Raw genomic sequence first — 27,771 nt, forward strand, 5'->3', positions numbered from 1 at the left:
GCCTGCCTGTAATCCTGTAGAGCTGAAAATGTGTTGCTGGAAAAGCGCAGCAAGTCAGGCAGCATCCAAGGAACAGGAGAATTGACGTTTCGGGCCTAAGCCCTTCCTCAGGATTCCTGAAGAAGGGCTTATGTCCGAAACGTCGATTCTCCTGTTCCTTGGATGCTGCCTGACCTGCGCTTTTCCAGCAACACATTTTCAGCTCTGATCTCCAGCATCTGCAGTCCTCACTTTCTCCTTGTAATCCTGTAGAGCTGAGCTTGACCACCTTATGTAAGCTACCTTTTTCCTTTTGACGAGAAGCTCCACCGCTCTCGTCATCCAAGGTTCCTTTATCTTACCACTTCTTGCCTGTCTCAGAGGGACATATTTACTCATCTCTTGCAACAACTGTTCCTTAAACAGTCTCCACGTGTCTATTGTGCCTTTACCATGGAACAATAGCTCCCAATCCATGCTTCCTAACTCATGTCTAATCGCATCATAGTTTCCTCTTCCCCAATTAAATATCCTCCCATTTTGCCTAATCCTTTCTCCTTCTCTATAGCTATGTAGAATGTGAGGCAGTTGTGGTCACTATCACCAAAATGCTCTCCCACCACAAGATCTGATACCTGCCCCGGCTCATTGCCGAGCACCAAGTCTAGAATGGCCTCTCGCCTTGTCTGCCTGTCAACGTACTGAGTTAGGAAACCCTCCTGAACACGCCTTACAAAAACAGCTCCATTCAAATCTTCTGCTCGAAGGAGGTTCCAATCAATATTGGGAAAGTTAAAGTCACCATTACAACAACCCTACTACGTCCACACTTTTCCAAAATCTGCTGAGCTATGCTTTCTTCATCTCCATGCTGCTACTGAGGGGCCTCTAGTAAACCCCTAACAGGGTGACTGCTCCCTTGCTGTTCCTAATTTCCAGCCATACTGACTCAGTAGGCAGATCTTCCTTGACAATGGAAGCTTCTGTAGCTGTGATACCCTCTCTGCTACACCCCCTCCTCTTTTTTCCCCCCCTCCCTATTCTTTTTAAATGCTTTAAACCCTGGAACATCCAGCAACCATTCCTGCCCCTGAGAAGCCCATGTCTCTGTTATGGCCACCACATCATAGCACCAGGTACTGATCCATGCTCTACGTTCGTCACTTTTATTCCTGATACTCCTTGCGTTAAAGCAAACACACTTTAACTGATACCTTGGTTCCTTGCCAGGAAAATCCTTCCCACTAGCTGGTCTACCTCTTGCTACTGCCTCATCTGCATCAACTCTCATCTCCGGTATACAGCTCAGGTTCCCACCCCCTGCCATACTAGTTTAAACCCTCTCGAACTACTCGTGCAAAACTTCCACCCAGGACATTGGTCCCCTTCCAGTTCAGATGCAACCCGTCCTTCTTGTACAGGTCCCACCTTCCCCAGAAGGCATCCCAATTATCTACATATCTGAAGCCCTCTCTCCTACACACTGCGCAGCCACGTATTAAGCTGCGCCCTCTCCCTGTTCCTTGCCTCGCTATCTCGTGGCACCGGTAGTAAACTAGAGAACACTACTCTGTTCGTCCTGCTTTGCAGCTTCCATCCTAACATAATGTCAACAAAAATCAAAGCATCATAATGTAGCGAGCATTGAGAGAAATTACCATGGAGACGGACTCCTCGATCCCAAAATTCATGTACCTTTTTTGTGACCCCTTTGGAATTTTGAACCTGTTTTCTTTTGAAGAGTTGTTAAATTTTGAAGTGTCTTCTATTGGGGTATGTGGTCAGGCACTGCATTTGCTGGCATCGATTTGATCTAAGAAAGTGATTCCTGCTCTCCACTCTATTAAGAGTAGATTATCAGCATGGCAGAGTGCATAAAAATAGTTAATATGTAGTGAACAGTTGACATTCATATTGAGCAATACATGGAAATGACCCTCTTCCAGTAAATATGCTGCACCTTTGTTTAGTCATTTTGCCAAAGTTCATTTGTGTTTATGCTAGAGTAATAGTTGATCATGGGTAAAAGTCAACAACATTTTGACAAAAAATGTATTTTTTAAATATATACCTTGTTTAGTTGTCTTGCCTAATTTTTCAAGTATGGAAGAGGTTAACTAAATCTATAAATAGAAAGTACTTGTGGAATTGATGGTCAGGTCAAGGATCTAATCCAACATGCAAGTGGAGTTCACTGTAAGTGATTGAAATTGAAGTTAATTAAATACACAGCAATAATATTTGTATGTTGATTTGCTACATTGGAATTGAAGTGCATCAATGGAAATGGTCTTTGCATCATATAACCAGAATAGTAAATAATGATACAAAAGCGAAGTTCTATGTAGAGAATGACAACAAAGAATATGAAAAAAATAACTTAGCAAAATGTTAATAGAAATCTGTAATGCTCATTGTTGTTGCTATTCACAGGTTCTCTCCATCCTGCAAGAGTTTCTTTCTTGAAAGATCCCAGTCTGCTGACATTAGGGAGAGCTGAAATGTTGCACGGTGAGATTGGCCAGGGAAGTAGTGAGCAGCATAGAGTCATAGAGTACAGCAGGGAAACAAACCCTTCGGTCCAATCCGTCCATGCCGACCTGATATCCCAACCCAATCTAGTCCCACTTGCAGCACCAGGCCCATATCCCTCCAAACCCTTCCTATTCATGCACCCATCCAAATGCCTTTTAAATGTTCCAATTGTACAAGCCTCCACCACTTCCTCTGGCAGCTCATTCCTTATACCTACCACCCTCTGCGTGACAAAGTTGTCTCTTAGGTCTCTTTCCCCTCTCACCCTAAACCTATGCCCTCTAGTTCTGGACTCCCCCACCCCAGGGAAAAGACTTTGTCTATTTACCCTATCCATGTCCCTCATTGTTTTATAAACCTCTATAATGTTGCCCCTCAGCCTCCGATGCTCCAGGGAAAACAGCCCCAGCCTGTTCAGCCTCTCCCTATAACTCAAATCCTCCAACCCTGGCAACATCCTTTTAGACCTTCTCTGAACCCTTTCAAGTTTCACAACATCTTTCAGATAGGAAGGAGACCAGAATTGCACGCAGTATTCCAACAGTGGCCTAATCAATGTCTTGTACAGCCGCAACATAACCTCCCAACTCCTGTACTCAATACTCTTGTCCAATAAAGAAAAGCATACCAAACGCCGCCTTCACTATCTTATCTACCTGTGACTCCACTTTCAAGGAGCTATGAACCTGCACTGCAAGGTCTCTTTTTGTTCAGCAACACTCCCTAGGACCTTGCCATTTAAGTGTATAAGCCCTGCTAAGATTTGCTTTTCCAAAATGCAGCACCTTGCATTTATCTGAATTAAACTCCATCTGCCACTTCTCAGCCGATTGACCCATCTGATCAAGATCCTGTTATAATCTTGGGAGACAGAAGTGGTGAGAAGCGAGCAGGACAATGTATTGGTCAGTCAGTTTGCACAAATTAAAGGTCTCTCAAATAGCAATATGGGAATGATCAGATAATTAGATTAAAAATATTGGTTTAAGAGAGAAATATTAGCCTGGACCACAAGGTCCTCAAAATGGTGCCATGGATCATTTTTGCACACTTAGGCCTTGCTTAACATCTGAAGGAAGATACCTTCAGCACTGCGGCATTCTCTTAAAGCTGTATAAGAGTGGCAATCTAGGTTTTAGTACTGATTTGCTGGATTGTGACTTGAACTCACTAACTTCACAGTCAGCAGCAAGAGTACTACTAACTGAACCATGGCTCATGTCTTTAATGGCCTACCCAAATGTTGAAATTTTTAACAACTTCTTAAAGTATGTGATAAACTTAAGGGAGGGAATTCTAGAGTTCAGGACCAGGATGTTCAAAGTATAGCTTCTAATAGTATTGGGAGAATGAGAAGAGGTGAGAATTAGAGGAATACTGAGATTTTGAAGGGCATGAGAAAGTGACAACTATGTGGAGATAAATTGAGATATGAATTTTAAAATTGAAGCATTGGCAGACAGGGAGCCAGTTTAGATCAGCAAGCACAAGGTTGATTGCCAAAAGGGATTTGATGCAAATTTGGCTATTAATAAGAATTTTGAATGAGCTGAGGTTTATGCTGGGTGGAAATTGGGAAAACTAACTAGGAAATCATTTGGAATAGTTGAGTTTGGAAGTAAAAGAATGTATGTTTGTTTGTTTCAGAAGCAGGTGGTCTGTGGCAGGGGTAGAGGCAATCAAATTTTCATCTATCAGCCACTGACCTTCCATGTTGATGGATTGACTGTCATTTCTGTTCATTGAAGCCTGGAGTAGCCATAGTTTTTCATCATGAGCACATACTGAGCATCTTGACTGGACAAATCCCCATTGAGTGTGATCCCTCTCTAATCCGTGCTTTACTGTGTCCTCCCCATGTTTTGTCAACCCCCTACACAGATATCCTATCTCTCCCAATTGAATCTTTCAATCCCAGACTTTGATAAATCAGTGATTGCCTTTGTCACCCCATACCCCTTTTTCACCTTAGTTTCTATGGACAGACGTGATGAGTTAGAAGAGAGCCTGCTGTGTTGAGCAACTTAACATGAATGAGCAATTCACGAACCCCTGACTGGTGGCTGTACATTTCCATGACTGCATTAGCCTTATTGGATGCTTTGCAGTCACAGGACTGTCTGTGACCCACTTCCAGGAAACATGGACCATCTGACCAAGAACTCCTCGATAGGATGACTGACTGTGACTGATCCTTTGGTTTGTATCAGAGGTTACTCTTGACTTACTGTCCCAGAATTCCCTGATTGACAGGTGTCTCCATTGACTTTGAGGACTATTTCCCTAAGACTTTGAGACATGGCTGCTTGCTGTGGCACATGGTAGCGGTGTGAGATTGATGTGGCATATTGCAAGATGTCTGTTCCATTGACTGAAGATTCTGACCAGCAAGGCAAGGTACTTGTTTGTGCGATTGTGCCAATTGACGTGACCAGGTAAGGCAAAGCATCGATGCTGTGAGCATGCAGGTAGGTGCTAAGTGAGTGAGCAAGTGAGCAGCTGAGAGACTTGGCATGGTTCAGTCTGTGAGCTGGGTGCCTGGCTCTGTATGCAAGCTGTCCTTGCAGCATTCTTTCCATGTTTGTTGCTGGTATATCCTGCAAAGCAAGTCAGTGCTTCCTAAGCAGCCTACAAATATATCACGGAGATGACATGATGGTTGTGAGGGGTTGGTAATAGTCAGATCCAATGCCTATGTACAAGATGTGTGGGGTTGGTGCTCGTGAATCATGCATTGAGCTTGTTTGAGGCTAAGCAACATGGAAACTATTTACAATCAGTGGTAAGCTTAAGTTATCACATACCTGTTCTGATTTGCACATTGAGATTTCTTGACTTCTGGTTTGTTTGGTGCGCTTGAAAAATTAGGAATTTGAATATTGATGAGGTCACTTGGGCTGTTAATAAGGCATTTAGTGAGCATTAATCTTCCTTAATTGGCAACTTGCCTGAGTGCTCCGCAATAGGGATAAAATGTTGAACAAGATGCTTCCAACATAGGTTCAGTCTACAAAATGGATGATGAACCCTGTGACATTCTTCTCTGACATTGGCAATCAGTTACATTAATCTATTGATACAGTTCCTTATGTTCTGACAAATGTGCACAGTTTGAAGTGGCTTTCAACATGTGTTTCTGGCTTCTTCTCTTCACCTGTTTGCTGACAGTTTGAATTGCTTAAAACTGAAAGCAAATGGTGTATAGTTGAATTTTTAAATCACAACAGTAATGATCCCACGTACTGAGTTTAAATACAGTGATGAGGAAAACTGACAAATGAACCTTTTCAGTTGATGTGAAAGCTGCATTTTCAATTAAAGTTACAGAGTTGAAATATAAACTTGTCAGTTATTTTCACAGATGCTGACTGCCCATTGTTTTTCAAACACGTTTTGCTTTTGTTGCTCTTAACTATATTTTACAGGACCAGTAGAGCTGCATAGGTTTATGAAACACTCTAAGATCAAGAATAACTGGACTTTACTGCATATTGCAAATGTTTGAGCTAAATGCACTATACATACTCCATCTAAAAAAGGGAGCAGTGTCTTGTAGAAGCAGCGGTATTCTTCTTAGTCAGCTAGAAAGATCAATGCTGCCTTTTCCAGGGAAGGCCGGTGAATCTAATGCCAATCAGGCATTGACAAGGCCACCGAGGGCCTTTACCTGAAGGCAGATGTTCTGTCCTGAGAACTGCCAGCCAAATCAGAGGCTCTGTAACACCATGCAATAGGCCGTGGCTTCTGTTGGGAAAACCACCCAGGATTGCACAGAAAATTAACAGACAAGTGAATTTTGGGCAGGGTATGTGGATAGTTTCTGGAGTAAGGGTCATGCGAAAAGATAATTTTGGAAGCCAAGATGAAGTGGGAGGTGTTTGGTGGATGTCAGTGGATGACCTCTGCCCACCCCTTTCCCCCAGGCTGCATGTGCAGGTCCTCAATCAGGTACTTCATGGACAAGTTGACCTGCCTGGCATGCCAAATGATGATGAGCCCATTTGCAGCTAGATTAATCTTAAGTGGTGGTAGGTTGAATCGTTCGCGTGGGCTTTGGTTGGCCACTTAAGGCCTCCATTGGCAGTTGGGTAGGAAGGACAAGTATGGATTTTCCTGCTCCACTTTTGAATTCTACTGATGGGAACGCAGTGGGGTTTTGGTAAAGCACTGCCCTACCTGAGTAGATGAACAATTTATTTTAAAGTTGCCTGATGGCTGAATATTGAACAAAGCATAGGATAATCTCTTTAACTTCAAATAATACAATTTTTTTTGTCTGCCAGATGGGAAGGCAGTGCTTCTATTTAATCTCTCTTCAAAAATATGTCTCCTCCATTAGTGAATGGCTCCTGTAGTGTCAGCTTAGGTCAGGAATCAGCAATCATTTTTTACCTGAAGTGCTGTCTTTTGAAATACAAGCTGTTGGGTGCCACAAAATGACAAATTGGCACTTCTAAAACAGATTAAGAACAAATTGCCAACTGTGTCTAATTTATCACCTCTGCTATATTAGAGACAATAATATTGATTAGTGATTGTAATAAGGTCAGCCAGGTGGACCTGAGAATGAGTTCCCTGATTGAGGCTGTTAATCTAGCTGACAGATAAAGAGGACTGTTGGACATTCTGACATTTTGTTCAGCTCCCTCAGAACCAGCTCTCAATGTTAAGGACTTATCACCTGTAAATAAAGGATGATGTGGTAATGGGATACTAGCCTCTCTGGAGTTATTTCATTGGCAACAAGAGTAAAACATGCCCCAGAAGAAACCCTTTTATTAGGGTAAGCATTTCTGGCATCATGCCATTATTTGAGATGTTTGTGTTTGACCATGCTGTCAAAGACTGGGCCCAGTGTGGGGAAAGAATGCATTATTTTTTCTAGGCACATGACATTAGGGCAGGTGAAAAGCAATGCATAATTCCCCTGACAGCTTGTGGACCCGCAGCTTTTTCGGTTATTAGGAGCTTAACTTTACCTGAGACATGAGACTAAAACCTTTCAAGAATTGACTGATTTAGTTAAGGAATATTGCACCCCAAGCCACGTTTAATTCTGAGATATTGTCGTTTTTACTTGTCAATTCGAGATCCAAGGGAATCGGTATCGGGACTAGGTTATGGTGACTGGCAGAGGTATGTGACTTTGGTTTAACCCTTAATGAGATGCTGAGACATCATTAGGTATGTTAAATTAATTATATAACAGTGCAAAGGTGAAGCCCAACTGGACTTCAAACATGCACGATAGCTACCTTTATCATTGGAAAATGTGGCAAGTGGAACATACTTATTGCACGCTATTCCGATGGAAGTGGGCACCCTCACCAGTCTGACTGAGCTTGGAGAACACCACTTGAGTGGAGACAATTAAAAAGCTAAACTCAGCATGTATCCTTAACTGAATGACTTTGTCACCTCACAGTAAAACCTCAAAACAAAGCCAAGCCTTGACTAAACCGTTAAAATTTTCTTTAGGATCTGGGCCAGCAAGCCACTATGAGGACTCTACAGCAAAAGTTTCATACTAGGCCTAAATTAAGTAAGAGAACTCATAGGCCGGTATCTAGGAGGAAGCACACTCTGGAAAGTCCACGTACATCTGGATTGGAGAAGTTAAGTTGTTTAGCAGCAATCAAATCAGAACCACACAAAATAAATGTGCAGTTAAATGGTCACTCTGTTCCAATAGAGGTTGATACCGGTGCAGTCATTTCAGTCAGAAAACCTGTCTTTAACAAAATCTTTAGGTTTGCGCAAGACCTCAGTAGACTGAGAACCTATACTGGGGAACCTTTTACAGATTAAGGGTCAACTTTGGTTCCCATCTCTTAAAAGAACAGCTGGATCAGTTACCAGTGATTGTCGGGCCCGTGTTTGATGGGGTGAAATTGGTTGAGAAAGATTCACCTAGATTGACTGAACATTTTTCAATTAGAAAATGGCTGCCTGAGTGAATTAAATATATGGATGTTCCTCAGGAATGTGTAGGGACTATCAGAGGAGTCAAGTTCACCTTGCATGTTGACCAGAATGCAATTCTGCAAATCAGCAAGGCTTACCTAGTGCCATTTGCTTTATGGGCAAAAGTAGAGACAACAATCAGAAGGCTGGAAAGTGAATGAATCAGCAAACTATTCCAGTTTACAGAATGGGCACCACCAGTCGTGCTGATTATAAAGCTCAATGGGAAAACCACTCTTTGCAGCTGGATAAATACCTAATCCCTTGTATAGAGGATTTATGTGCAAAGCTGGCAGTTGGGCTGTCCTTCACAAAGCTCGGCATGAGCCATGCATATTTGCAATTGTATTCACAAGAGGATTCGCAGAAGTATTCTACAATTAATACCCATAAGGGTTTGTACAAATATGAGACTGTCATTTGGGGTATTGTCAACCTCTGCCATTTTTCAGTAGACGATGGAGAATGTTTTGTTAGGTCTACCCTAGGTCGTCGTTTATCTGGATGACCTGCTAATAACAGGGAAGACCAATAAGGAGCACTTGGACATAGCCCTTGGATGTGTTTCTCTCAAGCAGGTGTACGCCTAAGGAAGAAATATATGTTCCAAGCACCTCGAATTAATTGGGCTACAGCCGACAAGAATGGGTTACACACATTGGAAGATAACATGAGTGATCAAAAGTGCCAAGGCTCCCATATCTTTACTGGAGCTTAGGTCTTTCCTTGGGCTGGTGAATTATGAAAAGTTCAGACATAACCTGACCTCCATCCTGGGACCTTTTGCATCAACTTCTCAATGAGGTCAGCTTTGTAAATAGTCGCATAGCCAAGCCACAGCTTTCAGGGAAGTGAAGAAACAGTTATTGTCCTGTTTTGTGCACTGATTCCAAGCAAGACCTGCGATGCCCCTCTTTGTGGCATTGGGGTAGTATTAGCTCATAGCCTAATGGAGAGGAGCACTGAATGGCATATGCATCCAGGACTTCAGCTCATGCAGAATGTAAATATACCCAAATAGAGAAGGAAGGTTTGGCAGTCATATTTAGGTTCAAGAAGTTCCACTAATACGTTTTTACAGATGTTGGATTGTAATTATAACCGACCACAAACCCTTACCATGCCTACTCAGGACAAGACTCTGCCACCCATCGATTCAGGCTGGATTCAATGGTAGGCTCTGATACTAATTGCAAGTTGGAGCACCATCCGGGAGGCCAAGTAGCAAATTTGGATGGTGGATCCAGCACCAGCAGTACCACCACTGGAATAGTTTTAAATTTTCTGGACACACTTCCAGTAATAGCTGACAATAGCAGACTTTAGGCTCAGAAAGTTCTCTGGTCCTGGCAAAACCGAAACAGTTGGTTGGTGATGGGGAAACCAAAGCACGGTCACAATGCGAATTCAAACCTTTTTGGACCTGAAATGACCAGATCACAATAGATGACGGCATATTATTATTAGAAGCAGCGTGATTGCCCTGAACAAAGGTCACCGCTAGATACACTGTCAACTCTATTGAGTTCATCCACGGCTCTTCAAAATGAAGATGTTGGCAAGAATTTGTCTGGTGGCCTGGTTTGGATACAGTCAGCTATGTTGGTGGGATTTTGCTTAGGGTGCCAACTAGGACAAAAGTTACTACCAGCAGCTCCTCCACATCCATGGGAATGGTGCACATTGATTACACATCGACTACATAGATCCTTTCAAGTATTCAATCTTATTCATTGTAAGTGCCCATTCAAAGTGGTTGGATGTGCAAAAATTGTCAAACATGGTAGCGATGACAGAAAAACTGTGTGCATCTTTTGCAATACAAGGACTCCCATAATTGGTGGTCACAGATAATGGGCCATCATTTACCAGATGGCATATCCCTGTCCCTAATTCTTATGCTGTTTTTTTCCACATTACAGAAATGAAAAAACAAATTAGACCAAGTGAAAGATTACTTGATGTATCTCTTCCATGGTAAAGGCGCAATCTTTGTGCAGAGTTTAAAAAGAGATTTACATCCCAGGTCACCCCCAACAAAATCAACAAGCCTTTTACAAATTCTTATGTGATTATCTGATTCCCAAATTTTCGAAACAAATGCTTTATAATGATGGAAAAATTACAAAGAAATTATAATTTGAAGAACTGTGTTAAGTATTATTGCAATTGTTTAACATTTCACATTCTGTACTATATTTAAGTGATTACTAAATGAAGTTCTGAAAATCTATCTAAAAATACTTCAGTTTATATTTTGTTTTATTAGATCATTAAATTATACAAGCAGAAGCAGGCTATTCAGCTCAGCGATCTTACCTCACAATTCAATCAGATTATGGCTGATGTGATAATCTTCAACACCACTTTCCAGCCTTTTCTGCATTACCCTTGATTTCTTTACTGATTTAAAAATCTATCTCAGCCTTTAATATACTTAATGAACTAACCTCTACAGTCCTCTGCAGTAAAGAATTCCACAGCTTCACTACCATCTGAGAGAGAAAATTCTTCTTCAACTGTTTCTTAACTGGGCAACCTGTTATTCTGAGATTATGTCCTCTGGTTCTAGACACTCCCAAAAGCTCTCCACACCCGCCATGTCAAGCCCAATAAGAATCAGTTTCAATAAGAAACAGTAAGGTTGTCCCTCGTTCTTCTAAGCTTCAATGAGTTATGGAATCCCTACATTGTGAAAAGAGGCCATTTGGCCCATCAAGTCTGCACTAACCCTCTGACGAGCATCCCACTCAGACACAGCCCCCATCCTATCCCCATGACTGAATTTACCATGGCTAATCCATCTTGTCTGCATATCCCTGGACACTATGGAGCAATTTAGCATAATCAATCCAGCTAACCTGTACATCTTTGTGACTTCATTGGCCTATGGGGGGAAACTGGAGCATGCGGCAGTAACATACAGGCGTGGAGAACACACAAACTCCACACAGACTGTCACCCATGCTGGAGTCAAACCTGGTCCCTGGTGCTGTGAGGCCGCAATGCTAACCACTGAGCCACTGTGCCACAACATGACAGCTAGCTGCTAGATTTTGTAAGTTTCAACAGCTTTGGAACTTTCTATGGTTATAAAGGGTGTTAGATAAAATAAAATTGATCTGGAATTTACAAAATAATTTTTGTATATTAAAAAAAGGCCCTTTGATATAGACCTTTCCATCTCTCTATTGAATGGAAGGACACTGAAAAATATTGTTAGCAGTATATTTCCTTTATTTCTGGTCATGATTTGTTGAAGGTCACTTTGTAACATGTAGGCTTGACAGTCATTAACAGCTAATAATGGTATTTGTTTGTACACTCCTTTATCTCTGAGGTAAATGGCTACCTCCCACTGAGCAAATATTTGCAGTGAATGTTAAATTAAGTTTCAAGGTGTACAATCAAAACCAATTCATTGGTACCCATAAGTACAGCTTGTTGAAGTTATATCAGTAGTATTGTGATTTTCTTGCTTACATGTGTTGGAGAGTTTACGGGAATCTGATCAGGGATAAGAATAAGAGTCTGGGCAGAGATGAAGAGGTGGATGACTGTGGGTAGTTGAGGGATTTAGGCAGTTTATACTGGGGCGGATGAATCCAGACTAGTAACTGGAAATGGAGGGGTGCTAAATATGGGGGCGCGGGTAGCATTTCGCAGGACCCGGAACTGATGTCCTATGTGGAATATCTGCTCATGCGGATGAGAAGGGTTTAAACCAAAACAGCAGTGGATGGTAACCTATACAGGGAGACAGAAGAGAGGGAAACAAGGGCAAAAACAAAAGCCAGAATAAGAAGAAATAAGAAAAATGATGGGCAGAGAATTCAAGGATAGGAATCGAACAGGGACACAGCGTAAAATAATGCAAAGAGGATTACAAATGATGAAAGGATGAACCTTTCAACCACGTGTTTTAATGCAATGAAAATTTGCAATAAAAGTGGATAAATTAATTGCACAAATGATATAAAAAGGTACAATATTGGGATGTGGAGATGTGGCTGCAGAGTGACCAGGGATAGAAACTGAATATCCACTTTTTAGGAAGGACTAACAAAAAGAAAAAGGAAATGAGGTAGCATTGATGGTTAATAAGGACATTTAACACAGCAGTGAATATTAGTTTGGTGGAGGTGTAATCAGTATGGGTAGATCGTCGAAGAACCAAGCGGCAATAAATCGTAATGGAGAATGGTGCATGTGCATCAACTCACCCAAAGTATAGTGGTAATATTGGGAAAGCCATTAAACAGGAAATTGAAGACACTCGCGATAAAGATACAAGTGTGTGCCTTTTAATTTGCATATAGATGGTGAAAATCTAAATTTAACAATGCTGTAGAAGAATTCCTAGAGTATGCAAAGGTGGTTTTGTGGATCAATACATTAAGGAACCAATGACAAAACTGGCCATTTGTAGACCAGTTATTCTTTCGTATGACACAACAATTGGCAATCGAGCTGTGGGAGGCTCCTTGAGAAGAGTGATAAATTAATAAAATTCTTCATTAAAGTGGTATAATTAATTCTGAGAATAAGGTCCTGAATTTAATTAAGGGGAGGTGCAATAGAATGAGGTGTCAGCTAGTCTGGTAAAATGAGCAACATTGCTGAAAGGGATGATGTGTGTAGACAATGGAAAACATTTAAAGAGCGCATGGAGGAACAGCAACAATTGTTCATTCCTATCTGGCTCAAAAGTAAAACAGGAAAGGTGGCCTGGTCATGACTAGAATGGAAAGTAAAGGATAGTAATAGATCCAAGGAAGTGGCATGGTAATTTGCCAAACAAAAAGGAAACAGATTTGAGGATTGGAAGTGGTTTAGATTTCAGCAAAGCAGGACAAAGGGATTGATTGCAAGGGGGGACAATAGAATATGCTTAGGGGAGAAACATACATTCTGACCGTACAAGCTTCAATAGATATATGAAGAGAAGATTTTTGAAGGCAAATGTACGTCCCCTACAGTCAGAAACATGGGAAATTAGAATAGGAAACAGATTAAATACATAAGTTCTGTCTTCACAAAGGACGACGCAAATAACATCACAAACATGTAGGGGACCATGCGGTCGCATGAGAATGAGGAACTGAAGCAGCAAAATTGTGTTGGGGAACTTGATAGGATTCAAGGTTGATTAAATTCCCCAGGGCTCGATAATTCTAAAGTACTTAAGGAAGTGGTCCTAGAGATGGTGGCCATCTTCCAAAATTCTGTAAACTCCAGAACAGTTCTTATGGATTGAAGGGCAACTAATGTAATTTCTCAAATTAAAATAGGAGCTTGTAAGAAAATAAAATTATAGGCTTCTTAGTCTGGTAAAGAACTAGACCCCATTATAAAAAATATTAAAGCAGAACACTTATAAAATCATGACAAGATTAAACAGAGTGAGCATTGCTTTATTAAAGGGAAATCAAGTTTTACAAACTTACTGGAATTGTTTTTTGAGAATTTACCTAGTAGAGGTAAATGAGGGGGAAGCCAGTAGATATGGTTTTCTTGGACTTTCAAAAGGCTTTCAGTAAGGTCCCACATAAGAGTTTAGGATGTAAAGTTAAAGGTGTATGGGATTGTGATAGTGTATTGACATGGACAGCGAACTAGTTGGCAGATGGGAAACTGACAACTTACAGTTAGTAAGTTTGCAGATGACACCAAAATTGGAGTTGTAGTGGACAGCGAAGAGGGTTACCTCAGGTTACAACATAATCTTAACCAGATGGGCCAATGGGCAGAGAAGTGGCAGATGGAGTTTAATTGAGATAAATGTGAAGCACTGCATTTTGGGAAAGCAAATCTTGGCATATCTTATATACTTAATGGTAAGGTCCTAGGGAGTGTTGCTGAACAAAGAGACCTTGGAGTGCATGTTCATAGCTCCTTGAAAATGGAGTCACAGGTAGATAAGATAGTGAAGGAGGCGTTTGGAATGCTTTCTTTTTATTGGTCAGAGTATTGAGTACAGGAGTTGGGAGGTCATGTTGCGGCTGTACAGGACATCGCTTAGGCCACTGTTGGAATATTGCATGCAATTCTGGTCTCCTTCCTATCGGAAAGATGTTGTGAAACTTGAAAGGGTTTCAGAAAAGATTTACAGGGACGTTGCTGGTTTGGAAGATTTGAGCTATAGGGAGAGGCTGAACAGGCTGGGGCCGTTTTCCCTGGAGTGTCTGAGGGGTGACCTTCAAAATTGAGGGGCATGGATAGGGTAAATAGGCAAAGTCTTTTCCCTGGGGTCGGGGAGTCCAAAAGTAGAGGGCATAGGTTTAGGGTTTGAGGGGAAAGATGTAAAAGAGACCTAGGGACAACGTTTTTACACCGAGCGTGGTACGTGTATGGAATGAGCTGCCAGAGGAAGTGGTGGAGGCTGGTACAATTACAACATTTAAGAGGCATTTGGATGGGTATATGAATAGGAAGGGTTTGGAGGGATATGGGCCAGGTGCTGGCAGGTGGGACTAGATTGGGTTGGACTATCTGGTCGGCATGAATGGGTTGGACCGAAGGGTCTGTTGTACATCTCTTTGACTCTATATGGTGACTAGTGGGGTACTACAGGATTCAGTGCTTGAGCCCCAGCCTCATAGCACCAGGGTCCAAGGTTCAATTCCAGCCTCTGGTGACTGTCTGTGTGGTTTGCACTTTCTCCCCGTGTCTGCATGGGCTTCCTCCTGGTGCTTCGGTTTCCTCCCACAGTCCAAAGATGTGCAGATCAAGTGAATTGGCCATGCTAAATTGTCCCTAGTGCTAGGTCCATTAGTCAGAGGGAAATGGGTCTGGGTGGTTTACTCTTCGGGGGGTCGGTATGGACTGGTTGGGCCGAAGGGCCTGTTTCCACACTGTAGGGAATCTAATCTATTCACAATATTTAGTGATGATTTAGACAAGCGAACTAAATGTAATATCTGCAGGTGACAAAAAACTGGGTGAGAGGAATGATGCAGTGCTGCTTCTGTGTGATTCGGACCCATTGAGTGAGCAATGCATGGCAGATATTGCAATGCATTGTTCTGTAGATAAATGTGAGGTTTTCCACCTTGGGAGCAAAATCAGGAAGGCAGATTATTACCTGAATGGTGATTAGATTAGGAAAGTGGGAGGTGCACTGAGACCTGGCTGTCGTTGGACACCAGTCACTGAAAGTAAGCACACAGGAGCAACAGGTGATGAAGAAAGCACGTGGTATGTTGACCTTCATAATGAGCATTTGAGAACAGCAGCAAGGATATCTTCCAATTTTACTGGGCCTGAGTGAGACCACATTAGATTAGTTAGATTCCCTACAGTGTGGAAACATGCCCTTCAGCCCAACAAGTCCACACCAACCCTGCGAATAGCAACCCACACAGACCCATTCCCCTACACCTAACACTGCGGGCAATTTAGCATGGCCAATTCACCTAACCTGCACATCCTTGGATTGTGGGAGGAAACCGGAGCACCCGGAGGAAACCCAGAGTATTTTGTACAGTTTCCCTTCCTGAGGGAAATGGTCTAGTATTGCAAGGAGTGCGATGAATGTTTACCAGACTGATGCATGGTTGGACTGATGTACAAAGAAAGACCCAATTCATTTTTAAGACTACATATTCACTGGAGCCTAGAGAAAAGAGTGGGGAATCTCCTAGAAACCTAGAGAGCCCCTAACAGGACGAGACAGGATAAATGCAAGAAGGATGTTTCTGATGAGTGGAAAGCTCAGAACCAAGGATCATAGTTCAAGTAGAGAGACAGACAGAGAACTAGTGATGGTTTAACCAGAGGGTTACCATGCTTCAGGTAAGGGAGAGTTTGAGAAGGAGAGTCCTTCTTGGTAACCTCAGCCAGTGTGGCAATTATTTGCATTACTCTGCTTTACTAATGAGCCATCTAGCTAACTAAGCTAACCGATTTTCCATGTCGCCGTTTAAGGACAGGTAGACCACATAGGGCTGAGATGGGAAATTTCTTCACCCAGAAAAAATTGATTAATGTCAAAATATTGAATGTTTTCACAAAGGAGTTAGCCATAATGTAGTTATTAGGGCTAAAGGGATCAAAGGAAATGGGGAGCAAGCGGAAACAGGTTATTGAGTTGGATGATCAGCTGTGATGATATTGAATGGTGGAGCAATCTCAAAGAGCTGAATAGCGTACTCCTGCTCCTATTTTCTATGTTTCTAAAACCTCCCCTCCAGTAGCACCCCACCACAAAAACACAGACACACACACGCACCAATCTAAAACTCCAGCTTCAATAATCTAGCTCGCACCCTTCAGGCCTGCTCCCCAGATGCCTGTACCAAAGACTGTTTGTGTCAATTTTAGGAAGTGCGATAGAAATGTCTCAGAAATAGTTCTTATGGCAATGTTCCTCTGAATATTTCGCCCTGACATTGTAGCTTTCAGATTTTAAAACAATAAAACTTCTTGTACCAGAATGACAACCTTTAGAATAATGCTTTTAAATTAGTATGTTGTGTAAGTATCTTTGTTAGGAAAGTATGAAAATTTTATAATTTGTACTATGTGTTTCCAATGTAAACAGAGTCTTAAACTAGACAATTTTTGTGAAGTGGTGCAATGTGCAATTTATCGGCAAGGAAACTGCATCAGTTCCATTGAGTTGACTGTGATCGACTTTTGTTTGGAATTTATGATTATTGATAAATGGAGCACAAAGTTTGAAACATTAAACCATGCACCAGTGACGACAGCAGCTCCTTGTGTGTATTCCTATATTAATTAAAATACCGGGGAATTCAATGCTATGCTGTTTTTGTATATCTGCCTACATAAAGTTAAGCTTTTAGTATCTGAGGCTTTTGCCTTTGGATGAAAAAATACAGGTAAATTGTAGCTTGAAAGGATGACTGATCCAGCATACCTAATGGTCTCCAGTAATTTTGCTATTTTTTTAAAAGGTGTTTAATCATTGTGTATGTATGACAATGTGATTTTGAATAAAGCCTGCTAATTGTATTAATATCTGCTGAATAATGGAGTTACAGATAAATAATGTAACTTATATATAGTTGGATAATACTGCCAGATTGTTCGGTTTTGCAACTTCCCACAGAGGCTTTGAACATACATCCCCAGATTACTTATGCTCAGCTACAGCGATTAGTCATGATATTCATGTACCACTATCCTGCCAAAAATCTCCAGTATCATAAATTTCAAAACTGTCCTTCTGAATCGGAGCTTATATCAAACTCTGTTACTTGTAGCATGACTTGAGCCAAGAGTAGGATCTTTCCAGACCCTGAACGATCTGGACCCTGGTCAGAAAGTTGGAAAAATAGGATGAGAGTGACAATAATCAGATTCTTGATGACAAGAGCAAGCTATCTGATTTTTTCTAATCAATTTCTGACTGGCAAAATTAGAATCTTGCTAATGAGTGGCAACAGGTCTGCATGCATTAGTATGCCAAGGAGGGATTATCAGGGGCCACTGCTTTGAGAGGAAAGCTGGAACTCGATTGTGTAGAGGCAACATATTTGGATACAAGGGGTTAATAATTATTAAGGAGGTATCGCAACATATGGGGAGTTGGAGAGAGACAATAGACATGGGATGGAAAGGGGTATTGTACGAGGGTGGGTCATCAGCAGTCACCCTGCCTCTGATGAGGTGAAGGAAGGGTATCAAAGAAAACAATGCTTTACTGTGTCTGGCATGATTAATTTGATATTTCTCAGATTTGGGATCAAGTCTGAAGATCTACAGTCAAATAAATGAGTTGGTTTGGAATTTGGGGAAGATCAAAGGCATTGGGGTTGACTGGGAAGTATACTAAGAAGGAAATATAAAATTTCGGGTTGCCTAAACTAAGAAGCTGACTGTCATTCACTGCATGAAGCATGACCACCTTTTTCCTTCAGAGCAATTAATAAGTGCAGTGTGGAGGTGAAGGTAGTTGCCACCTCACCTTGAGATGGCAGGGTAAAGGTTTCATTCTGTGAAGATGCGGGCTTATCAAGTATCTACAGATTGGTAGCCTAAGAGTGTCCAGTACATTTTTACATGTAGACTTTGACATATCATTGTCATTTATATTGCGTGTTTTAAAAAAAAGTTCACAGGTGACAGCAATTTTTACTTTGGATAGTGAAGATTGCAATCTGTCCTCAGTACAATACAACTTTGTAATTGCCTTTTTTGCACTAAGTTGAGGAATGAGGCATGTACAGTTTGTTTTAAGTCAGGGATCTTTTGAGGGTATATTGGTATTTATAGGCAAAGGATGCTTAAGCTCTGCTGTTTCAACCTGTTTCTTGTAAGTGCACTAACAGCTATTGTTTGTGCTATTTTTAGGAAAAAGTCTTTCTTGTATTCAGCTCTGTACGCAGCATTTATATTTGGTGGTCGTCACTTGATGAAACAGCGGGCAAAGTTTGAGTTGAGGAAACCCTTGGTGGTGTGGTCACTGAGCCTTGCACTCTTCAGGTAAGAGTCACTTCCTTTCCTCTTGTTTAATGATGTTGAGCGGCATTTCCTATTGATATTGTATGCATGAATGAGAATTTTAATAATCTTTAAATTCATTGTCCATTTGTCATAAAGCAATACCAATTCTAGCCTTAATTGCTTTTCATTGTATGCAACAATGTATTGATTTTGTTATCTGCTTTTATTTTCTTCATGCTATTTTGTATTGACTGTCATCTGTTGAAAACACTTTTTACCACTTTGATTTTGCAATGATGTTTGCAATACTTTGTTTTATAGTATTCTGTAAAAATAACAAGATTACTTGCCTTATTAATGAAGAGACCCAAAGTTTTACTTATCACTATCAATTAATTTAACTGACATATTGTTATGGTTCTTTTTTAAGTGATCTCTTTTTTCTAACAAAATAGCTTTAGATGGCAGTGAGCTAATTTTTCCTCAATTTCCAATGCATTTGAATCAAGGGTATTGCTCTCTGCTTTGTATATTGAACATTCTTGTTCAGGACCTCGTCTTTGTGAACTTAAATATGAACAAAAATGCTGCAGATGTTGGCAATCTGAAATAACAATCAAATACGGGGAAAATGCAGCAGGTATCTTTGGAAAGAGATTCTTAAATTTATTGAAATTTTGGCTATAATAAGTGCTACGTTCTCGCTATTTAGTATTAGAATTTAAACATTTGGAGTGATCTTTGTCCCAAAACAGACGTCTCAAAATGTATAGCTTGCGTGGCCAGAGGATTAATTGTGCACTTCAGAACATAAAAAGTTAGGGGCAGAAGTAGCCAGTTGACCTTTTCATGCCTGTTGCGCCATCAATAAGATCATGTCTGACTGGTTGGTTTGTTTCAACTTCCACATCCCATCAAACCTGATAAACCCTGATTCCCTTGCCTAACAAGAATTTATCTATGCCTTAGAAATATTCAAAATATTGAATATAGGAGGTAAAGGCACCTCCAATGCCTTCTGAGGCCAAGGGTTTCAAAGTTGCACAATCAACACTTCTTAAAAGAAAAGCTACTACTTTATCCTAAAAGGTCAACTCCTAATTTTAAAGTGGTGCTCCCCTGTACTCGCCTACAAAAGGAAATATTCTTGTCTCTCCATCTATATTCATCTTGTCAAAACTGATAGACTTCAATCAAATCGCCCCTCGACTCTTCTAAACTGCAATGGAAACAAAAGGAATCTGTTCAGCACAATATCGTGGGCTGAAGAGCCTGTTCTGTGCTGTACTGTTCTATGTTCTAACCTTTCCTCCATAACAGCCAATTCTTTCTAGATATCTGATAATCCTCCGTTCAAGTCCTTTCAATGCATTTACATCCTCTAAATAAGAAAATGGCGCACAGTGCTGGAGTTGCATTTTCTCCTATGCCCTGCATAACTGAAGGATAACATTCTTTTATGTTCGCTGCCTTGCAATAATTCCATTGGCGTTCTTGATTCTTTGCTGTACTTGCATACTAGTTTTTTGTGACTCACGCACTATTATACCTAGATCATTCTGCTTCTCAGAATTTTGTAAGCGTTCTCTGTTGTAAGTCTGCTTTTTTTTAATCTTACTGCTTCACATTTTTTCACATTATATGCCATACATCAGATTTTTGCCCATTCATTCAACCTACCTATATCAGTCTGCAACCACCTTATGTAGACTTCGCAACATAATTTCCTACCTCTGTAAATTTGGACTCCTCCATCGTCAGACCACAACAAAACGACGGTTGGAGGAAGAACGCCTCATCTTCCGCCTAGGAACCCTCCAACCACAAGGGATGAACTCGGATTTCACCAGTTTCCTCATTTCCCCTCCCCCCACCCTGTCTCAGTCAAATCCATCGAATTCAGCACCGCCTTCCTAACCTGCAATCTTCTTCCCGACCTTTCCGCCCCCACCCCAGTCTGACCTATCACCCTCACCTTGACCACTTTCCACCTATCACATTTCTGACGCCCCTCCCCCAAGTCCCTCCTCCCTACCTTTTAACTTAGCCTGCTGGACAAACTTTCCTCATTCCTGAAGAAGGGCTTATGCCCGAAACGTCGATTCTCCTGTTCCCTGGATGCTGCCTGACCTGCTGCGCTTTTCCAGCAACACATTTCCAGCTCTGATCTCCAGCATCTGCAGACCTCACTTTCTCCTACCTCTGTAAATTTACTTACCATGCTTTCTCTCCCCTCATCTAAATCATTGATATAAATCATGGAAAGCTGAGGCCCCACATAGACTCCTGAGGACTTTTCTTGTCACATCTTGCCAATTGGAAAAAGACTCTTATGTGAATAATTTTCTGCTAGCCAGGTAATCTTCTGTCTACACTGATATGTCAACCCCTACACTTTTTGCAATAACAATTGACATGGCATCTTGTTAAATGTTTTTTCTGAAATTCAAGTCCAGTCCACTTATGGGCTTCTCTTTATCCACAGCACTTGTTACTCCTACAAAGCACTCCAATAAATTTGTGAAGCATGACTTCCCCTTCTCAAGACCATCCTTCTTCCCAAATACCTTAAGATTAAGTGCCGACCTCTAACTTTACTAACGATTGATTCTAACATGTTCCCCATAACAGATGTCAAGCAAATTGGCCTATAGTTCTATCTTCTGCCTCCCACCCTTGAACGTAGGAGATATTGTCTACGTTCCAGTCTGATGTAACCTTTCCGGAATCTATTGAGAATCTGGAAAAAAATGTTTCACTTGTTTGAGTTGCTCAAAAAATGTTGCTTCTGTCTTGCAACTTTAGATAAGAGATGAGCGACAGCAAAATCTTGTGACCTTCAGAAAATATCAAACTTTATTTAATAGATTTGTAACTATTTCTATTTTAAACCAAGTACTATGCCACTAGTAGTAGTAGTATTTTAGAAAACCTTTCCAGTTTTTATTTACTTTGCTTTTTCACACTTCGAAGTTTATTGATTCAGATTGCCATCCCTGATCTCCAAAGTGGTTTGCTTAGTTTGCAGCAGTTTTCAAACACTGCTTTTAAAAAGATTCAATGCTACATGTTGATGTTATATTGAACTCGTAGCACAATGAATAATTACTACTTACGCTGATCCCCAGTAATCATTATTAACCAATAGGGGTAATTACTGACTGTTATATTTGGCATAAATTATCATTTAGTGGAATTTTGGAAGTAGAACATAATGCACCTGTTATTTAGTTTTTACTCATTTATTTTAATGGGTGAGAAGCCAAGTAGGCTGTGTAGTCTTCCTATTCTGATCTACATGCGTATGATGCAATTCTTCTATATTAGGAATGCAAAAACAGAAGCCTTTATTGAAGAGTGCTGTTCATTCTCTAAATGATATCATATAACAAATCCCACTTTGACACTGGTATATCAGTTTATTTTATTTCCTCACAATCGCTTTGAAAGAGCATCCAAATGCCATTTAAGTTTCGATGCTAACAAACCCCCAGGCCAATAGTTGAAGTTCCAGTTAAAACAAAGGAGATATTGCTTTAGATGCTTGGACTATTCCATCCTGTGTCTAAACCGAAGAGTGAGAAATTCCTATGCACAACTGTTGACTAGGAAGGTCCCTGTCTTGTGGTGGTATGTGGTGACAGGCCCGAAAATTGATCTCTGTGACTGCAGGCTTGAGAGGGAGTGGAGAGGAAGGAAGGAAGGAATTAGCCAGGGCTCTGACTGCAGTGAGTGGGTACATGAGGGTGTCCTGCAAGCAGGGTGCAGGGATTGTCTGCGATGGTCCCTATGTTAATCAGCTAACTCTTAAGTGAAGTAATTCCACTCGTTTGGTATTGGAAAGCCAAACAAACCACCTCCAAGAGTGCAGATGAATGCCAGCTGAGGGTATCAAGGTAGTGGTGTTGAAACAGAGAGGAGATGATGGTCTAGTGATAGCATTGCTAGACTATTAAATAAAATAAAGGCTCCTTTATAATCTAAAATCTACATTTCCCCAAATCTTTCTATCTTGGCCTTGAACATACTTAATGACTCAGCCTGGACACACCTTTGCAGTAAAGAATTCTGCTGAGGTTTGGCATAAAGAGTTTAATTTGGAAAATGTGAGGTAATGCATTTTTGTAATACAAACAAGGACAGGACTTATACGATTAATGGTAAGGCCCTGGGTTGTGTTGTGGAACAGAGAGACCTAGGGGTTCCGTTACGTAATTCTTTGAAGTTTGCATCACCTTATAGAAGGTAGTTAAGGTGTTTAGCACGCTTGCTTCATTGCTCAGAGCTTTGAGTCTAGGAGTTGGGACATCATATTGAGGTTGTGCAGGACATAGGTGAAGCAACTTTTGAAGTGTTGTGTACAGTTCTGGTCACCCTACTATAGGAAAGATGTAATAAAATTAGCAAGAGTTCAGAAAACGTTTACCGGGATGTTGCTGGGAATGGAGGGTTTGAGATATAGAAATAGGCTGGGATTTCTTCACTGGAGAGTAAGAGGTTGAGGGGTGATAGTTTTGAGGTTTATAAAATCGTGAGGGGCATAAATAAGGTGAATGACAAGGGTTTTTTTCCCTCTAGGTGGGGGAGTTCAAAATTAGGGGCATCTCTTTTTAAATTGAGAGGAGCTACAGTTTAAAAAGTACATGAGCAACATCTTGACACAGTACAGTTACAACGTTTGAAAGACATTTGGATAAGTACATGAATAGGAAATGTTTTTAGGGATGTGGGCCAAGTGCAGGCAGGTGGTTGATCTTGACTGGTTAGGTTGAAGGGTTTGTTGCCATGCTGTATGACGCTGACCGTATTTGCAAAGCTGCATGTACTCCGGGTGACAAGGAAGTATATCAGCATAAGTCAGTTAAATGTGGGAAGGGAGATGCAAAAGGCAGATTAGTACAGTTGGCAATCAAGTGTACTTAAGAACTATTATTCTGCCCTGACTCTTCCTATTGCTTATAACTGAATCTTTAGAATTAGAATCCCTACCGTGTGGAAACAGGCCTACCGCCCAACAAACCCACACCTACCCTCCGAAGAGTTCCCACCCAGGCGCATTACCCTACATTTTCCCCTGATGAATGCATCTCACCTACACAGCCCTGAACACTAAGGGCAATTTAGCTTGGCCAATTCACCTAACTTGCACATCTTTGGACAGTGGGAGGAAACCAGAGCATCTGGAGGAAGCCCACACAGACACAGGGAGAACGGGTCCCCAGTGCTGAGAGGCAGCAGTGCTAACCACTGAGCCACTGTGCCGCCTCTGTGTATATATTCTTTCAAATCACATAAAGATTATTGTTCTAGTATTCTGTTTTCTTTGATAATTTTCTATGAAGAAAATAGTGATTTTAATGTTTTTGATAAACTTTGCAGCGTTACATTTATAAAAGTGCCTATACTACGACATTCCCCAAACCACAGGAATCACTATCTTGTTCACTGGTTCTGGAAAATAAATGCAAAAGGCTGTTTTGATATGTCATGTTGTAGTTGGTGGACAGTGCTCCCATGGTCTCCCTACTGTTCCTACATTGTATAAATTCCCAGGTCCTTGCCATTGAAGTATCAATCATTATGCTAGCTTATTTATGGTTATGTTCAGGTTTTCTCTCTTTTTTTCTGAAAAGATTTAAGACATTAACAGCTGTTGTCTGTCGATCACTAACTTCCAGTTATTGATCTAGAATTTGCTTGCAAATGCCTCTAAAGGTGTAATACTCATTACTGGAAAATGAAAGAAAATCTAGCAAATTGCAGATAGATAAAAGGAATGGTGTGAACAACAAATTATTGGTCAATTTATGTTACTAAAATGGAAATATGAATTGTACTATCGATTTCCTGGTGAATTCCAAAAAAATTGCTCGGTGGGCTGCATGAGTGTAAATTTAAGCTTACTGCTGATGAGTTAGGACTGCAGTCCCACTCAAACTTTCTGACTCAGGGGAATGGAATCTCATTTTTGCATATTGTAAAATTTTTATTAGAGGTATTTTTCTCATTTTTAATATAATCTGTTTCTCTCCTCATTTCTATTCCTTTACTAGTTTGTTGCAAATTCACCCTATTTCTTTTATCGTTGTTCAGTTTCTTTCTCTATCTTTTTGATTTAATCGATTCAAGAGACAGTTCATTGGTCCCATTGATCACCATAGTCTCAGATACTGTGTTCCCCTCATTGCTTGAAGTGGCAATTAATAATGAAACAATTTCAAGTGTCCATATCTTTTGAGCTGAAGGAAATTTTCAACACCTTGGAGCACTCTGCAAGGCAACCTTCAGCAACTTCTGGCACAATATATCCCCAATGATTCCAAAGAGATTCTTTCTTAAAGGGAAAGGAATAATTGGAGAGAGAATAGGGCCCCTCAATGACCAAAGTGGACATGTATGTCTAGAACCACAGGAGATGGGTGAAGTCCTCAGTGAATATTTCTCCTCTGTGTTTACAGTGGACAAAGATATGAAGACTTGAAGAAGTTAGTGGTCATGTCTTGGGGACAGTCCATATCAAGTTTAGAGGGAGGTATTGGACATATTAGAAGGTGTGAAGTCGGATAAATCTGGTTCTGACCAGATATATCCAAGAACACTGCAAGAGGCTAGAGAAGTAGTTGCAGGGGCTTTAGCTGATATTTATGCATCATCATTAGCCACCGGCGAGGTCCCAGAAGACTAGAGGGTAGTGAATGTTGTGCCTTATTCAAGAAAGGCTGCAAAGAAAAAAAACTGTACACCAGTAAGCCAGTTACTTGAGAAGATTCTGAGAGATAAAATATACATGCATTTGGAAAAACAGTATTTGATTAGGAGTAGTCAGCATGACTTTGTGCTTGGGAGATCATACGTGACAAATTTAAGAGTTCTTTGAAGTGGCTAGGAAGGTTGATGAAGGCAGGGCTGTAGGCATAGTATATATGGATTTCAGTAAGGCCTTTGATCAGGTTCTACATAGGCTGCTCTGGAAAATACGATTGTGTGGAATCCAGGGAGAGCTGTCAAATTGCTGTCCTGTTTCCCTATCCCCATATCAGTTGAAGCAAACACTGAGACACAGTATGGCTTTGCCTTCATCTTCTTTCCGGGTCCGGAGAGCGCGAACGGTTGCCCATGTGCACAGAGACATGAGTTCTTTGTCTTCTCTCGAACAACAGATTCTTGAGGAATTATATAGTCACTTACAGGGAACAGCATCCGAATACAGCAATATCTATATTGATTAGGTGACCATTACTATCGGCGAGCATCAACAGTAAAAATTAAGCCATCTGGCATTACACAATAGATGCCTGTCATCTTGTTAACTGACATGATACAGTGGATGTTCTTTACCTCGTTAAACAACTACTTTTGCCTCCAGCACTTCCTTGTTTACTGCAAGTTCTTATCTGGTCAAAGCCGTGCTAGCTGAGCCTTTGTCATGCAATCCAAAACTTAACTCTTTCTGTACCTGCTGATACCTTATACACATTCTCCTTTGGATACACAATTGGTTTGATGGTAGGAAGCTGAGGGTAATACTGGAAGGTTGCTTGTCAAATCGGAGGCGTGAGGCTATTGGTGCTGGCCCATTGCTATCTGTTGTCTATATCAATGGTTTAAATGAGAATGTACAAGACATGATTAGAAAGTTTGCAGATGACACCAAAATAGGTGGTATCAGAAATTGTAGCAGGTGTTTATCAGCTGGGGAAGTGGGCCAAGAAATGGCAAATGGAGTTTAAAGTGAGTGTAAAGTCTTGCATTTTGGAAAGTCAAATCAAGATAGGAGTTTCATGGTGAATGGAACTTGTGTGATGGAACAGAGAGACCTTGCAGTTCAGGTGCATGGTTCTCTGAATGTGGAGTCATAGGTAGACAGGGCAATGAAAAAGACTTTTGGCACACTGGCCTTCATCGGTCAGGGCGTTGAGTATAGAAGTTGAGAAGCTTTATGTTGTAGTTGTACAGGACTTTGGTGTGGCTGCATTTGGAATATTGCACTCAGTTTTGGTCACTTTGCTATAGGAAGGGTGGTATTAAACTGAAAGAGTGCAGAAGAAATTTACAAGGATGTTTGCTGGACTCAACTATATGAGTTATAGGGAGGGGTTGGACAAGCTTGTACTTTATTATTTCGAGCATAGGAGATTGAGTGGGGATCTTAAGGAAGTGTATAAGGTCATGAGAGGCTTGGATATGGTGAATGCATTCAGTCTTATTCCTAGGGTTGGGGAATCGAGACTAGAGGGCATCAGTTTAGGATTAGAGGAGAAGGAATAAAACGAACCTGAGCGGCAACATTGAAGGTAGTATGCACATAGAATGATCTGCCAGTGGAAGTGGTTGAGGTGAGTGCATTAACAACATTGATAAGGCATTTGGGCAGATACATGGATAGGAAAGGTTTAGAAGGATATGGGCCAAGTGCAGGGAAGTGGGGTTAGAGTGGATGGACATTTTGGTCGGCATGGACAGTTCAGAGAGGTAAAAACAAGGACTGCAGATGCTAAAAACCAGAGTCTAGATTAGGGTGATACTGCAAAAGTACAGCAGGTCAGGCAGCAGCTGAGGAGCAGGAAAATCGACATTTCGGGCAAAAGCCCTTCATTAGGAATGATGAAGGGCTTTTGCCTGAAACGTCGATTTTCCTGCTCCTCGGATGCTGCTTGACTTGCAGTGCTTTTCCAGCACCACTCTAATCTATATTTATGGACTGTCAAAGAGCCTCTTTCCATGTTATAGGACTCCATGACTTTATAGTTATAAATGATCTCCGCAAACCTTTTTAAACTGCTTTTGTAAGAAAAGCATTACAAGCGATGGCAACATCTTGAAAAATGTCCTTATTACAGAGGTGGTGGTACTGGATGTCTTAAAACGCATAAAGGTGGATAA

At 41.0% G+C, this 27,771-nt stretch overlaps 1 protein-coding gene across 1 annotated transcript in view; it reads left to right on the forward strand.

Annotated features, from left to right (window-relative positions):
- elovl6 (ELOVL fatty acid elongase 6) overlaps positions 1 to 27,771 on the forward strand; it is a 112,287-nt gene that overhangs the window by 53,884 nt on the left and 30,632 nt on the right. Inside the window, exon 2 of the mRNA XM_043697776.1 lies at positions 18,796 to 18,927. Coding sequence (XP_043553711.1) covers positions 18,796 to 18,927 — 132 coding nt within the window. The remainder of the gene's footprint in view (positions 1 to 18,795; positions 18,928 to 27,771) is intronic.

Source organism: Chiloscyllium plagiosum, chromosome 1 (assembly GCF_004010195.1).
Source record: "Chiloscyllium plagiosum isolate BGI_BamShark_2017 chromosome 1, ASM401019v2, whole genome shotgun sequence".
Taxonomy (NCBI): Eukaryota; Metazoa; Chordata; class Chondrichthyes; order Orectolobiformes; family Hemiscylliidae; genus Chiloscyllium; species Chiloscyllium plagiosum.